Source organism: Carcharodon carcharias, chromosome 9 (assembly GCF_017639515.1).
Source record: "Carcharodon carcharias isolate sCarCar2 chromosome 9, sCarCar2.pri, whole genome shotgun sequence".
In the NCBI taxonomy this organism is placed as follows: Eukaryota; Metazoa; Chordata; class Chondrichthyes; order Lamniformes; family Lamnidae; genus Carcharodon; species Carcharodon carcharias.
The window spans coordinates 55,129,207-55,145,358 of record NC_054475.1 but is presented as its reverse complement, the minus strand read 5'-3'; the positions used below and the strand labels follow the sequence as shown (position 1 = coordinate 55,145,358).

The 16,152-nt window shown below is 41.7% G+C and overlaps 1 protein-coding gene across 2 annotated transcripts in view; it reads left to right on the top strand.

The window, feature by feature from the left end:
* Positions 1-16,152, top strand: part of LOC121281934 (AT-rich interactive domain-containing protein 2-like) — a 298,430-nt gene that overhangs the window by 116,691 nt on the left and 165,587 nt on the right. For both annotated transcript variants that reach the window (XM_041195162.1, XM_041195161.1), the window contains exons 4-5: positions 13,732-13,865; positions 15,548-15,766. In XM_041195162.1, coding sequence (XP_041051096.1) covers positions 13,732-13,865; positions 15,548-15,766 — 353 coding nt within the window. The remainder of the gene's footprint in view (positions 1-13,731; positions 13,866-15,547; positions 15,767-16,152) is intronic.

Here is a 16,152-nt window from a genome sequence, read left to right as displayed (position 1 = left end):
TGCCATTACCATCAAGCAAGGGGACAATGAAGATGCCAGGTGCATCAGACATTGCTAAAAATGGGATGCCAGCCTGGTGAAGCTACAGCACAGGACTACATGTGTGATAAAGAGCAGAAGCAGCATGCAATAGGCAGGGCAAAGTGATTCCATAGCCAACGGATCAGATCAAAGCTCTACGGCCCCGCCACACCTAGTTGCCAGCACTTGCTTAGCAATAACCTGCGCGCTGACATTCAGTTTGGGCTCTGCCAGGGCCACTCAGCTGCTGACCTCATTACAGCCTTTGTTCAAATATGGGCAAAAGAGCTGAACTCCAGAGGTGAGGTGAGAGTGACTACCCTTGACATCGAGGCAGCATTTGATCGAGTGTAGCATCAAGGAGCCCCAGCAAAACTGGAGTCAGTGGGAATCGGGGAAAACTCTCTGCTGGTTGGCGTCATACCTAGCATAAAGGAAGATGGTTGCGGTTGTTGGAGGTCAATTATTTCAGTTGCATAACGTTATTACAGGTGTTCCTCAGGGTAGTGTCCTAGGCCCAACTATCTTCAGCTGCTTCATCAATGACCTTCCTTCCATCATAAGGTCAGAAGTGGGGATGTTTGCTGATGATTGCACAATGTTCGCCACCATTCGCGACTCCTTGGATACTGAAGCAGTCCATGTCCAAATGCAGCAAGACCTGGACAATATCCAGGCTTGGGCTGACAAGTAGCAATGAACATTCGAGCCACACAAATGTCTGGCAATGACCATCTCCAACAAGAGAGAATTTAACTATCGTCACTTGACATTCAATGGCATTACCATCATTGAACCCTCACTATCAACATCCTGGGGGTTACCATTGACCAGAAACTGAACTGCACTAGCCATATACTGTGGCTACAAGAGCAGGTCAGAGGCTGGGAATCTTGTGGCGATTAACTCACCCCATGACTCCCCAAAGCCTGTCTACCATCTCCAACTTGCAATTTTGCAACTCCAACAACACTCCAGGACAAAGCAGCCCATCCACAAACATTCACTCCTTCCACCACTGATTCACAGTGGCAGTAGTGTGTACCATCTACAAGATGCACTGCAGGAACTCACCAAGCCCCCTTAGACAGCGCCTTCCAAATCCATGACCACTAGTATCTAGAAGTACAAGGACAGCAGACACATGGGAACGCCACCACTGGGTCAAACTCCAGGAGCTCCCTCCATAAAAGCATTGTAGGTATACCTTCACCACATGGACTGCAGCTGTTCAAGAAGGCAGCTCACCACCACCACCTCAAGGGCAATAAATGCTGGCCGAGCCAGCGATTCCCAGATCTCATGAACAAATTTTTAAAAAGTTGTGAATGGTGCTGCATAATTAAAGAACAAACCGGAGGAGGAGACTCAACAAGCATCCCCACCCTCAGTGATAGGGGTGTTCAGCATATCAGGACAAAAGACAGGGCTGAAACATTTGTAACCATATTCAGCCTGAAGCACTGAATGCATGATCCACCTCAGTCTTCTCCTGAGTTCCCAGCATCACAAATGACAGTCCTCAACCAATTCAGTTCATGTGATGTCAAGAAACAACTAAAGGCACTGGATACTTGGATACTGCAAAGGATATGGACCCTGGCAACATCCCCGCAGTAGTACTGAAAACTCGTGTGTAGAGCAAGCTGCATCCCTAGCCAAACTCTTTCAATTTATCTACAACACTGGCATCTACTTGACAATGTGGAAAATGTGAGCTACATAAATCAATGTTAGAGAATTAGCACTGCAACAGTAGAATCAGTTCACAGATCTCCTGCACTTTGCATTCATGCCTCATTTTATATTGTGGAATTGCTTCCAATTGAATTGCTTCCTCAATATGTCTCTATTCCCTGTGTGCCAAATTCTCCCCACATATACTGCAGGATGAAATTGGCGATTTTGGAACAGTTACATTTCTTCAAGATCTACATAAGGACACTTAAAACTGCCAGGTGTGAGATTTTCCCCTTCAGATATTTCCCACCTCTGGTAGAGAGTGGGGTGTGCAGGGTGTGGTTGGTGGAGCGCACAGACAAGAAAGAGTAAGAAAAGTTCTAGAGGGAATATTAAAAATTAAAAACTAGCCTGAATGAGGATTAGTTCACCTGTGTCTAGAATACACCAGGCCCAGTAATGAGTAGCGGACATTTAATTTTGGTGCTTTACTTGTGGATGCAAGGGGGAAAAAAGGAATCACACAAATAATGGTGTTCCCTGTTTTTGGTATAAACTGCCTTGTTTATATTAGTGATATAAATGTATTAAAAGATGACCATCCCGCATATATTCAAATTGACAGAATGTGAATAACAGGAACCTGAGGGCCCTCACCTTTTCACCATATTTATAAAAGACTTGAATGAAGGAACAGAGAGCCATACTTCTAAGTTTATTGCTGACATTAAGCTCTGTGGCACAGTAAATAGTGAAGAAAGGAACAGAAATATTCAGATGGCCACGAGTGGTTATAACTGGCAGATAGAGATCAATATGGGAAAGTGTGGAGCTGTCCATTGGAACCAGGAAAGATATTTTCTAAATGGCAAGAAGCTCGGAACTGTGGATGAACTGAGAGATGGTACAGTTTTCAGTAAAATCTAGTGGATAAGTACAACAAATGATTAAATTAAAAATAATTGAAGTGACTGATGGATTGTTGGCCTTTATCTCAGGAGGCTGGAATACAAACAGGCAAAAGTTGTGTTTTGCTGTATCAAGCTTTAGTTAGACCCCCATCTACAGTATTGTAATCAGCTTTGCGCTTAAGGAAGGATATGTTGACCTTGGAAGGGATGCAACATAGATTCACCAGAATGATACTGGGATTAAAAGGGTTAAATTACGAGGACAGGCTGCCTCAAGGTGTTTAAGATGATCAAAGAGGTTGATGTGGTGGGGATGAGCCCGTTGTTCACCTCCTTATGGATTGTGCCTTTGCAAAGAAGGTCTGGAGAAAGATGCAGTGGTTTCTGTTGAGGTTCATCCAGAGCAGTTCAGTGACATAGGACTCTGTGTTCTATGGGCTGTTCCCAGGGACACACACCGAGACAAACATCAACTGCAGCTGGAGGATCATCAACTCGGTGAAAGACGCTCTTTGGTCTGCCTGAAACTTGTTGGTCTTCCAGCGCAAAGAGTTGTCCCTGACTGTTGCAGACTGGCACGTTCCAAAGTCCAGGACTACGTGCTGAGGGACACACTAAAGATTGGGGCACCCTCCGCAAAGGCACAATGGGGAAAGGTCGCTGTCTAAGACCTTTCTGCCACAGTGCACCGAGGGGCTGGGAACTGTTGAGAGCCCCTCAGGCTGTACAGCTCAAAATGAATGTATGCAGTGAATACTAAGTGTATTATAAATATATTGAAGCACCTCAGAGTGCAACATGATGTATGTTGATAACTCCAATATCTTTGTCTGATTATCTGCATTGACCATATTGAAATAATTGTAATATTCATTGATAGTATTGATGCACCTTGTGATACATGTGTAAAAGTTGAATCTGATTGTACTTATGTGATGGTGATTTTGAAATGTTCTGCCAGATATTTTATGAATAAAGTATATTTTTCAAAAAAAAATCAAAGAGGTTGATGTGATGGATAGAAACTATTTATTTTGGTATGGGAGTCCAGACCACAACCACATTAGTGTAGAATTAGAGCTAAGTCATTCAAAGGCAATGTCAGAAAGCCTTTCCTCACACACAGCAGTGGAAATCGGGGATGATCTCCCCAAAAAGCTGCTGTAGCTGAAAATTTCTGAACTGAGTTTGATAATACCCTTGCCTCACAACAAATTAAATTAAGCGTTAATGGAACTATATCATGTAGATGGAGTTCAGAATTGGATGGTGAAACCAGGACTGAATAGCCTACTCCTGTTAAATTAGTATTGCAACAATAGAATTATTCACATGATCCACTGGACTTTGTACTAACATCCCATTTTATGTTGTGGAATTGCTTCCAATAGAGGGAGCTCCAAGTTACTGCTCAGGTACAGGAGTCATAATGTGTGGAGTAGATATACAGCAATATTAGTGATCGAACTAACAAAATAAGCTTTTGCCGTTTGCCCATTAAAACTGGTGGCAACCAGGGTGATCCATTCAAAGCTGAGTTTTTCCACAGTTACACCATTATTTTTAGGTTAATAACTTGCCTCGAGCACATGAGGGTTAATATCCAAGTAGCTTTAATTATTGTGATTGATTAGCATTCAGTAGTTTCTGATGATGGTGCTTTCCATATTCTAATAATCCTTTGTGTTGCTGAATTCATTTAGACTTTGGCATTTATGCTGATTGATCTGTGAAGTAATCTTTTACTGTTTACTCTTTCGAGCCCTTCATAATTTAATGACTTCTGTTTCATTTCCACAGCTTTATATTCCAATGAATAGGGCCAAAGATTTTCAAGTATGCCATCAAAAATTCCTCTCATTCCTGGTGTCCACCTGATAAATCTACATTGCGATGCATTTTCTATAAAGGAGTGTTTACACTGTGGGGGATGGTTAAGATAAAATCCTAAGTACTAACCAGATCAATGTGCCTTAAGATACATTTACTTTAAAGGTGGCATGCCTTGTCTGCACTGTAAAACAGTTACTTAAGGCTTAGTAGTTGACAGGAAGCCAGTTGAAAGAAGTTGCTTGTGCAGTCTGATAAAAGTACACCTGTGCACACTTGGAGTCCTGCATCTGCACCTCATTAGAAACTTAAAGCTGGTGCAGGCATTGCTGCACAGTATTTTCTCCCTTGTCAACCAAGCAGGGTGAAAACCTACAGAGAAAAGTGTGGACTGTTTTTATTTTTTTAAGAACAAAACAAATTTAGTTTGTTCTGATTATCTTATGTATATGGAAAAATATGGTATTCTGTAGCATTGGTTATTTCTCTTCACTTGTTACTGGGGCAACTGCAGTACTGTGCATGCTAGAAATCCGAAATAAAAGTAATGCTGGGAATACTGATCTGATAACATCTTTAGAGAGAGAAACTAAACGCTAAGGATCACCAACCTAAAACAGATGCTGCCAGTCCTGTTGAATATTTCCAGTACTTTGTTCATGTAGTTTTCACTTTGAATTGTTTAGAGATGCCTCACTCTTGCTGCGATCAATTGTCAGGAGTTTTTTTTCAGTCATTCATGGGATATGGATGTCACTGGCAAGGCCAGTATTTATTGCCCATCCCTAATTGTCCATAACTGACTTGTTATGCCATTTCGGAGGGCAGTTAAGAGTTGACTACATTGCTGTAGGTCTGGAGTTGTGTGTAGGCCAGAACAGGTAAGTACAGCAGATTTCTTTTAGTAAAGGACATTAGTGAGGCAGATGGGTTTTTACGACAATCTGTAGGGTAGCTAGATGCAGGTTCCAGGTTTATTTAGACACAAAGAAGTTATGTGAGGTGGTCAAAAGTTTGGTTGAAGAGGTTTTAAGGAGCGTTGTAAAGGAGGAAAGAGAGTTAGTGGGCTGGAGAGATGTAGGGAGGGAATTCCAGTGTTTAGGGCCTAGCCAGCTGGTGGAGTGATTAAAATTAGGAATGCTCAAAAGGCCCGAATTGGAGGAGTACAGATATCTCAGGAGGGTTGTAGGAGTGAAAGAGATTAGAGTTAGGGAGGGACAAGATCATGGAGGGATTTGAAAATGAGTGAAAATTTTACAATTGAAGTGTTACTTAACGGGGAGCCATGTGGGAGGCCAGCCAGAGTGTTTTTGAATAGTCAAACGTAAAGGTTTTAAAGATATGGATGAGTGTTTCAACAGCAGATAAGCTGAGGCAAGAGAGAGATCGAGTAGTGTTATGGAAGTGGAAATCGGCGCTCTCAGAGGTGATGTGAAGCTAATGTGTGGAAGTTCATCTCAGTCAAATTTGACAACAAAATTGCGAATAGTCTGGTTTCGGCTCAGGTAGGGAGCAGATGATATCGGTGGCAAGAAATCGTGGTTTGCAACAGGAATCTAAGACAATGGTTTCAGTCTTCCCAAAATATCAGAGGAAATTTCAGCTCAATCAATAATTGCAAACAACACTAAATTTCTGTAGTAGTAAAACAAGCCAGTTCTGAAATTCAAATAGGATTTTGCTGGTATAAGACTCCTAGAATGATTTTTTTTAAAGGCTCAATTCACGAGCTGGGCAAAGGAAAAGAATATCTTAGAACATTAGAAAACGAAGTTTGCCATTCAGCTCCTTATGTCCACTCAAGTCATTCAGTTAGATCATGGCTGATATGTATCTCATCTCCATTTACCCAAATCCCACTGACCCTGCTTCAATCCTCAATACTCTTATTTAACAAAAATCTACCTGTCTCACTCTTGAAAGCTCCAATTATCCCAGCATCCTCACAACCTTGTTGACGATGAAGTGTGCCCTGTGTTTCTACAACCCTTTGTGTGAAAGCCTAGCTTTAATTTTAAGATAATACTGTGGATGCTGGAAATCTGAAATAAAAACAGAAAATGTTGGAGAAACTCAGCAGGCCTGACAGCGTCTGTGGAGAGAGAAACAGAGTTAACGTTTTGAGTCTATATGACCCTTCTTCAGAGCAGCGCTTTTCAGAGCAGGTGCTCAAAATTTTGAGAGGCCTAGAGAGAGCAGATGTGGGAAAAACTGTTCCCATTGGTGGAAGGGGGTGGGTTTGAGCGTCGGAGGACACTGATTTTCAGTGAATGGTAAATTAACCACGGGCAACACAAAGCATTTAATCAGGTTGGTAGCTTATTTTTAAGTGTGGCTGGTGCTGCTCCTGGCATGCTCTTCTGCACTCCTCATTGAGCCAGGGTTGATTCTTTGGCTTAATGGTGATGGTAGAGTGAGAAATATGCTGGCTCATGAGGTTTCAGCTTGTGCTGGAGTACAATACTGCTGCTACTAATGGCCCACAGTGTCTCAGAGATGTTCTAAATCTGTTCTGAATCTATCCAATTTGGCAGGGTGGTAGTGTTGCATTGTTTCACCATTGCAAATGGCCATTGTAATTTTGTGGTTATTGCCACCTTCAGGTGGATTTTGCCTAACACAAGGTGATGCTCCGACCCTACAACAGCACCTCAACAAATCTGGGCATCTTGCTGAGGTGTTCCCCATCTGCTGCTGATGCATATGTAGTCAGTCTCGTTCAGGGTGTTACCATCTGGAGACCTCCTTTTGTGAATGTTCTTGTGTTTGAAGAAGCTATTCCCAATGCTGAGCCCATTGCTGTTCCTGAAGGCCAGCAAGTACTTGCTGTTTCCATTGAGCATACTTGCTGACCCATGAGGCCCGATCGCACTGTTCAGTCCTCACCAGTTGCCATCGAGCTTAGTATTGAGGCTACTGATCAGTAGCTTTATATAATAGTTGGGTGCCTCATTCAGCCTGCCCTGCAATTAGTGGTAGAAATCATTTTTCCCCTCCTCTGTGTCTGCTGCTGGTGTGTAAACTTGCATGACAGTGACTTAGGACATATAACATAGAAACTAGGAGCAGGAGTAGGCCATTCGGCCCTTTGAGCCTGCTCCATCATTCATTATGATCATGGCTGATCATCCAACTCAATAGCCTGCTCCCTCTTTTTCCCCATATCCTTTGATCCCTTTTGCCCCCAAGAGCTATATCCAACTCCTTCTTGAAAGCATACAACGTTTTGGCCTCAACTACTTTTTGTGGTGACGAATTCCACAGCCTCACCACTCTCTGGGTGAAGAAATTTCTTCTCATCTCAGTCCTAGATGGTCTACCCCGTATCCTCAGACTGTGACCCCTGGTTCTGGACTCCCTCACCATCGGGAACATCCTTCCTGCTTCTACCCTGTCTAGTCCTGTTAGAATTTTATAGTTTTCTATGAGATCCGCCCTCATTCTTCTGAACTCCAGCGAATATAATCCTAACTGACTCAATCTCTCCTCATATGTCAGTCCCGTCAGCCCAGGAATTAGTCGGGTAAACCTTCACTGCACTCCCTCTATAGCAAGTACTTCCTTCTTCAGGTTAGGAGACCAAAACTGCACACAATATTCCAGGTGTGGTCTCACCAAGGCCCTGTACATTTGCAGCGAGACATCCCTGTTCCTGTACTCGAATCCTCTTGTTATGAAGGCCAACATACCATTTGCTGCCTTTATCGCCTGCTGCACCTGCAGGCTTACCTTCAGCAACTGGTGTACAAGGGCACCCAGGTCTTGTTGCACATTCCCCTCAATTTATAGCCATTCAGATTAATCCGCCTTCCTGTTTTTGCTACCAAAGTAGATAACCTCACATTTATCCACGTTATACTGCATCTGCCATGCATTTGCCCACTCACTCAGCTTGTCCAAATCACCCTGAAGCATCTCTGCATCTTCCTCACAGTTCACCCTCCCACCCAGCTTTGTGTCATCTGCAAATTTGGAGACATTACATTTAGTTCCCTCATCTAAATCATTAATATACATTGCGAATAACTGGGTTCCCAGCACCGATCCCTGCGATACCCCACTAGTCACTGCCTGCCGTTCGGAAAAAGACCCGTTTATTCCTACTCTTCATTTCCTGTCAGTTTTCTATCCATCTCAATACACTGTCCCCAATCCCATGCGCTTTAATTTTACACGCCAATCTCTTATGTGGGACTTTGTCGAAAGCCTTCTGAAAGTCCAAATAAACCACATGAGGGCTCCCCCTCATCAACTCTACTAGTTACATCCTCGAAAAATTCTAGTAGATTTGTCAAGCATGATTTCCCTTTCGTAAATCCATGCTGACTCTGTCCGATTCTGCCACTGTTTTCCATGCGCTCAGCTATTAAGTTTTTTATAATGGAGTCTAGAATTTTCCCCACCACTGACGTCAAGCTGACTGGTCTATAATTCCCTCTCTACCTCTCTTTTTAAATAGTGGGGTTACATTAGCTATCCTCCAATCTGTAAGAACTGTTCGAGTCTATAGAATCTCAGAAGATGACCACCAACGCATCCGCTATTTCTAGGGCCACTTCCTTAAGTACTCTGGGGTGTAGATTATCAGGCCCTAGGGATTTATCGGCCTTCAATCCCATCAATTTCCCCAATACTATTCCCGTACTAATACTGATTTCTTTCAGTTCCTCCCTCTCACTAAACCCTGTGTTCCCCAATATTTCTGGTATGTTATTTGTATCCTCCTATTTGAAGACAGAACCAAAGTATGTATTTAATTGGTCAGCCATTTCTTTGTTCCCCATTATAAATTCCCCTATTTCTGACTGTAAGGCACCTACACTTGTCTTCACCAATCTTTTTCTCTCCACATGCCTGGTGAGTTTGGCGTGCTTTGTGTGGAATCTGGCGGTCATGATGTGATGGTTTACTGGCTTCCAACCAACTAATGCTTTTGTTTAGCATGAGACCAACTCCATGGGTGTGGTGGTGTTCTTGCCTGGAGTACAGGCTCGATACCGCCCCCCCCCCCCCCCCCCCCCCCAAATAGCTGATACGTCCTTGGCCTTTCCACCATATTTCGCTGATGCCTAAGATGTCAAGTTAATGGATCCTCATCTCTTCCAGGACCTGAGAATCTTCCCATGTTGGAAGTGTTCTGACATTCCAAATGCCAATTCTGGTGATGCTTTTGGCGTTGAAGGTTGAACTTATCAAAGATCAGACTTTCTTTTGGCTTTCAACGAGCCCTCCACATTCCTTTCCCCTCAGTTATTTATTTCATCACGAGGAAGATGATGGTGGGTGCAGACCTTGGCATCCTGCGGTGACACCAGAGGTTGACGGACCTGGATTTCAAAGACTACACTTCCTTGCTGACTGCAGAATTGCACATGCTACAAGACATGACCACCAGTCTTGAGAGTAAAGGCACCAAGGTTGGTCAATGCATCAGCTGTGAGAAGATAAAGACAGTTATGACTGGACAGCAACAAGGCCCTCCCATCACCATTGGGCAACAGAACATAAGGACATCGACCATTCCCCTGTATAGGAAACAACATCTCCAAGGAGGGTGATGTAGAGACGATGCCCACACGACAATTGACAAAGCAGCATTGGTCTTCCAGCAGTTCCACACAATCTGGGCAGCCAACACCATCAACATGGCCTTGAAGCTGCGACTCCACCTGTCCATGGTAGTGCCAGCCACAATCTCTGCCAGCGGGACATGGAAGTGAACAGCAAAGATGTTATGTAAGTTGGACATCTTTTACTAGTGCTGTCTACGTAAGAACCTGGGCATCACATGGAGAGACAGCATTACCAATGAAGAAGTACTACAGAGGACTGGTCAGAAATGCCTGTAGGACAAAGTGACAGAGAGACAACTGAGACTGGTAGGTATTTAGCTTCCCAGATGTATGCCCCGCCAGAGTGGCAGCAGAATGGACACCACCAGATGGAAGACGAAAGAAGACCTGGCAAAGTACATTTAAGAGGGACCTTCAAGAGCAGATACTATTAGGGGTGGAGAGAGAGAGAGAGACTGCGATGAACCCGGGTTAGTAGTGAAGTCTTGCTGCCCATCCTCCTGCATGAGACTAGAGGAACTATGTCTAAGTAAGTGCCACATAACATGATGGAGAATGTTCTCAGTGTGAAAACAGCATCACTATCTCCACATGGACTGCGCAGTACTTCCTCCAATCAATGCTATCATGAACAGATGTATTTGTGACAGGTGGAATTAGTGAGGATGATGTCAAGTAGATTTTTCCCTTGGGTTGGTGTTTTTGCCTGCCACTGCAGGTCCACTCTGTTAGCTGTGTTCTTCAGGACTCGGTCACTAATGGTGCTCCTGACCCGCTTTCGTTGAAGGACATTTAAGTATCCCACCCAGAATACATTATTTGCTCTTGCTGTCCTCAGTAGTTCTTCCAAGTAGTAGCCAACGTGGGGTAGTACCAATTCATCAGCTGAGGGAGAGCAGTGTATGGTAGTCAACATGTTTGACCTGATGCTTGAGACTTGGTGAGGTTCGGAGTTGATATTAAGGACTCCTTGGGCTGCCACTCCTTTTGATCTGTATACCACTGTGCTATCATCTCTGGTAGGTCTGTCCTGCGGGAAGGCATATACCTAAGGATGACGATGGAGGCATCTGCGGCTTTAGGTGAAAGATATGATTCTGAGAGTATGACTATGTCAGGCTGTTGCTGACTAGTCTGTGTATAGCTTTCCCAATGTTTGTCCAAGTTCCCAGATGTCAGTTAGGAGGACTTCGAAATATAACCTGGGTGGATGTGCTATTGTGGTGTTCGAATCCAGTGCCGAGAGCAATGTTTGGTGGTCTGTCCAGTTTTATTCTTATACTACGGCATGTGGTAATAGAGGCCTCGTTATTACGTCTCATCCAAAAAAATAATAATTTGTGATAATGAGGAAAGCACAGAAGCTCATGAAATGTAATATTTTTGAAATATTTGCGTATAATTTTTTTTAATGTACTGTGTCATTGTTGTATCCTTTATCTGTTTCTATGTCTTGCCTTTTTGCACATTATCTACCATCTATAAAATAAGTCTGGTCTTTGCTTTATCCAAAAGGATATTGTGCTGTGATTTGCATCCAGTTGATCATTTTAAATAAAAGGGGTGTGCAAAGGAAAGCTTCCCTCCCACCATGTTAGGAATTGTGCCTCCAAGGCCACTTGACTCACCTGAGGGGATTCTTGGAGGAGCCTCTCAGAAGTCTGTCCTCCTGCTCTCCATTTGTACTAATGATTATTGAATTGCATAGACAAGACTTTATACATCGTTGTAAGAAATGTAGAAATCATCCTTTGTAGTACGGAACAAAACTTTTTTGTGAGCATGAGCAGAAGTGCCCACTGTCAGTTCTCTCAGTGAGTTCGATTTTGAAATTTTGTACCAGGTGTACTATAATTTCCTGTAAATATTTTGTTTTTGGCAGATGACATCACACCCTAATTATCTTTCCTATGAAAATTCATAATCAAAGAATGTTCATTGCAAATATATTCTATTTCCAACACATCTAATTACTCATGGTGCTCTTAGCTGCATTAGAAATAAATTGGAACAGAATATAGTGCACTTTTGAGCCTTACCTTATTTACCCAGGTTCACTTTTAATAGACAGTATAAACAGTGCCATAAGTCCATAGGGTATAATTTATCTCCTGCTTGAATAATTTGTCAGCCTAAATGTAGGACATAAATCATATCACATAGGTCTTCAAAGTGATTATCAGCAATCTATCCTAAGGGGAATGGTTAATGCCAGATTTCACTATAGGCTGTAGTGGTATATTTTAAGTCCAGTATTGTATAAATATAATCCCTGATAAACTTTAAATATCCCATACTTATTTTGAAATCTGTCAGTTCTTGTTGATCAGCATGTTTAGATCTATATTGATGAAAAAAGGACTTCATTTAGCACATCACTGCATGTGTTTTGATATAGAATCATAGAAATTATAGGACAGATGGTTGACCATTTTTCCCATCATGCCTGGACTTCTTTTTATTCTATCATGGGATGTGGGCGTCACTGGTAAGGCCAGTATTTATTGCCCATTACTAAATCCCCTTGAGAAGGTGGCCTTCTTGAACTGCTACAGTCCATCTGATATTGACTTTTCACTCGCCGTATGGTACAACTGAGTGGCTTGTCAGGCCTTTTCAGAGGGCAGCTAAGAGTCAACCACATTGCTGTAGGGTCAACCACATTTCGGCCAGACTGGGTAAGGACATTAGTGAACCAGATGGGTTTTTACGACAATCGATACTTTCATGGTCACTATTACTGAGACTCATTTTCAATTCTAGATTTATTAGTTAATTAAATTTAACTTCCACCAGCTGCCATGGTGGGATTTGAACCTTTGTCCCAAGAGCATTAGCCAGGCCTCTGAAATTCCAGTTGAGTAACATTACCACCAACACCATCTCCCCATATTACCACTGCCACTGTGAACTTGCTCTGTATTCTTGTATATTCTTCTTTTACATATATTTAACTGATTCCCTTTCAAATTAAATAGCTTTTGCTTTAATAATGACTTGTGGTAAAGCATTTCCATGTCCTAATAACCCTCTGTTGGGGAAGGAAAGGTCTAACTTTCCTCAGTCGGTACTCTGTTTCCAGTAGATAAAGCAATCTTACATTATCTGTGTTCTCAAACCTGTTTCATTATTTTAGACCCTAATTTTAGGTTCTTTTTCTCCAAGTTTTTGCAGGGGTGGAGGGAAAGGGTTGTTGAAACCTTTATTACTAACTATAAACTTAAGGTAGCTCACCAATTCTGAACTAAAACAATGAACAAATTCAACATAGGTTCCCTGCTTTTGTGTTCAATGCCCCTAAAATCCCACTCTTTTTTTCCCCAAAATGTACTACTACATATTCTCTGCATTGAAGCGCATCTTGGTATGCAACTGTCCACTCCACCAGACTCTTGTGTTTCTGCAAATTCCTACATTCTTCTTCACAGACTACTATACCTCTAATTTTATATCAACAAATTTCAGTTTCATTCTTCTCTTGCTCAGGTTTAAATCGTTTGCATTAGTATATATCTCATTTAACATGCGTTCTTTTTGTCTCTTAACACAGAATTAAGCTATTGATTATTGTACATTCCAGTCTTGGAAATGTTTAGAACCTCAATTATAATAAATGCTTATCTGATCAAACTTGTATATGTGTCTCTGACATGTCGACTACAATGTTAACCCCAAGGAAGATGTATGCTTAGTTCAGTACTGTGTGCTTTGTACAGGTACCTGGAGAGTTACGAGAAGTTGCACCATTTCGGTGAGGATGACGAAGTACTTACACCGACCAATTCTCGACCACAGGGTGTAGTCTCTGGGGTTCATCTGTTTTATAATCGGCATCAGCACATTATTCCAGGTAAGTGCCAACAAGAGGAAGCTCTAAAAGTTGTAGTAATTATTTACGTAGCTTATCTTGGTGGATTAATGTTGAACTTCAGCAGGAATGATATAAGTTGTCAATAGCTGCTTTTTAAAATACTCTTTATATTGGGAGACTGAGCAAACTCCTATGTTTAGTTGTGGTGCTGCTTCCTAAACCCAGAAGTACCATGGGGCAGCATATCTGTGCTTTGGCCAGTGCACCCGTGCAAAGTAATTGCATCACAACAATACTACAGAGAATATTTGTGGGCGCGTGTAATAGCATCACTAACAAAACATGCTACTGTAACAGCAGTCTGCAGCCTGCAGAAGAGCAGTGACAGATGGGGAGATTCTATTTAATAAAAAAATTATTGTCTGGACCATCAATTTATCTTTGCTGGTGACTAAGCAAGACTAATGCTGTGGAGATGGGTGATTGAAGAGCTATTTAAAAGCAGCTTTCAAAAGTGTTTTCAGCACTTTCGCTGTCATAGAATAATACAAAACAGAAGGTGACCATTGAGTCCGTCATGACTGTGCCAACTCCTTAAAAGACTCATTCCTTTTGTTCAATTTCCCTGCTCTTTGAACATAACCCTACAAATATTTCCACTTCCAAGTATTTCTCCAAGTATTTGAAAGTTATTATTTAATCTGCTTCCATCAAACTTTGTCAGTATATTCCGGATCATAATAACTGATTTATTAAAAAAACTCTATGCCTCTGGTTCTTTTGCCAATGACCTTAAATCTATGTTCTCATGTGACAACCCCTTCTGGCACTGGAAACACATTCTCCTTATTTACTCTATGCAAAACCTTCATGATTTTGGACACTTCTATTAAAGCTTCCCTTAACCTTGCTGTTCTAAGAGCAACACCCTCAACCTCTCTAGTCTCTTAATAGAATTCAAGTTCTGTATCCTTAGTACCATTCTCATAAATCTGCTCTGTGACCTTGACATTCTTCCTTAAGTTTGGTGCCCACAGTTGAACACACTAACCCAGTAGGCACCTAACCACCTATCATATTCTATTTCTCTATTTAAAAAGCCATGGATCCTGTATTTTATTTATTAGCCTTCTCACCTTGTTTTTCCCGTCTTCAAAGATTTGTGTATGTCGACCCCAGGTTTGTCTGTTCTTGCAATACCTTCAAGATTATACCATTTAATTTATATTGCCTCTTCTCAATCTTCCTACCAAAAGGCATCATTGTACTTTGTATTTAAATCGCATCTTCCATGTCTGTCCGCATTTTACCAATCGGCGTCCTTATGAAGTTTGTTACTGTATTGTCTGTTACTCCATTGTTTATTATATTTCTGAGTTTCATGTCATTTGCAAATTGTGAACACAAGACCTGTAAACACAAGTCCAGTTCATTAATATATATCAAAAAGAGCAATGGCTTAATACTGACACCTTGGGGACACCACATTTTGTTCCAGCTGGAAAAACAACTGTTCATTACTACGCGCTGCTTTCTGTCTTTAGCCAATGTTGTAACCAAACTGCCAGTGGCCCTTTAATCCCATGCGCTTCCCATCAGAGCTTTGATGTGCTGTTAAACTCCATCTCTAATGTGATTTGTATGATTTTAGTCTTCAATTGTCAAACCTGAGTTCACTATAATTTAAGGGTGAAAGAAATTAAAACTTGTTTTTCTTTCAGAAAGTGTACGTCGAGGTTATGGGCTTTTTACAGAATTTACCACAATCAGCGACTATAATAAAGTGGTGCTGTCTTTACTTTCGGGACTTCCAAATGAAGTGGATTTTGCAATCAACGTTTGTACACTTATGTCACACGGGAACAAACAAGTACTACAAATGGAAAAAGATCCGAAGGTTGTTACACTGCTGCTTGCACATGCTGGGATTTTTGACGATAGTAAGTAACTTTTTTTAATCCATAAATAAAAATATAAATTATGGGATCATCAAAATTTCAGAAATAGGCATAGAAACAAAAGCATGTCTATTTCAGAGCGCTCTGCACAGAGAATCTGATAAATAGGCTGGCATCTTAAACAAAATGACAACAGAAATTTGGTGAGAGTGGTAATTTGGTGCAGAAGGGAAGGGTATTTTTAGTAATTTAAGCCAAAAGGCAGCAAGAAATAAATAATCACACCAGAGGAAATAAAAACAATCGCACCGTAATCCACAGATGGAGCGGAGGGCAGAAACTGAGGAAAATCAGGCAAGTATCTAGATATCCCTTTGCATGTTTAGTTTCTTTATTGGTTAGTGTTACAGGTAACTCACCATCCTGAC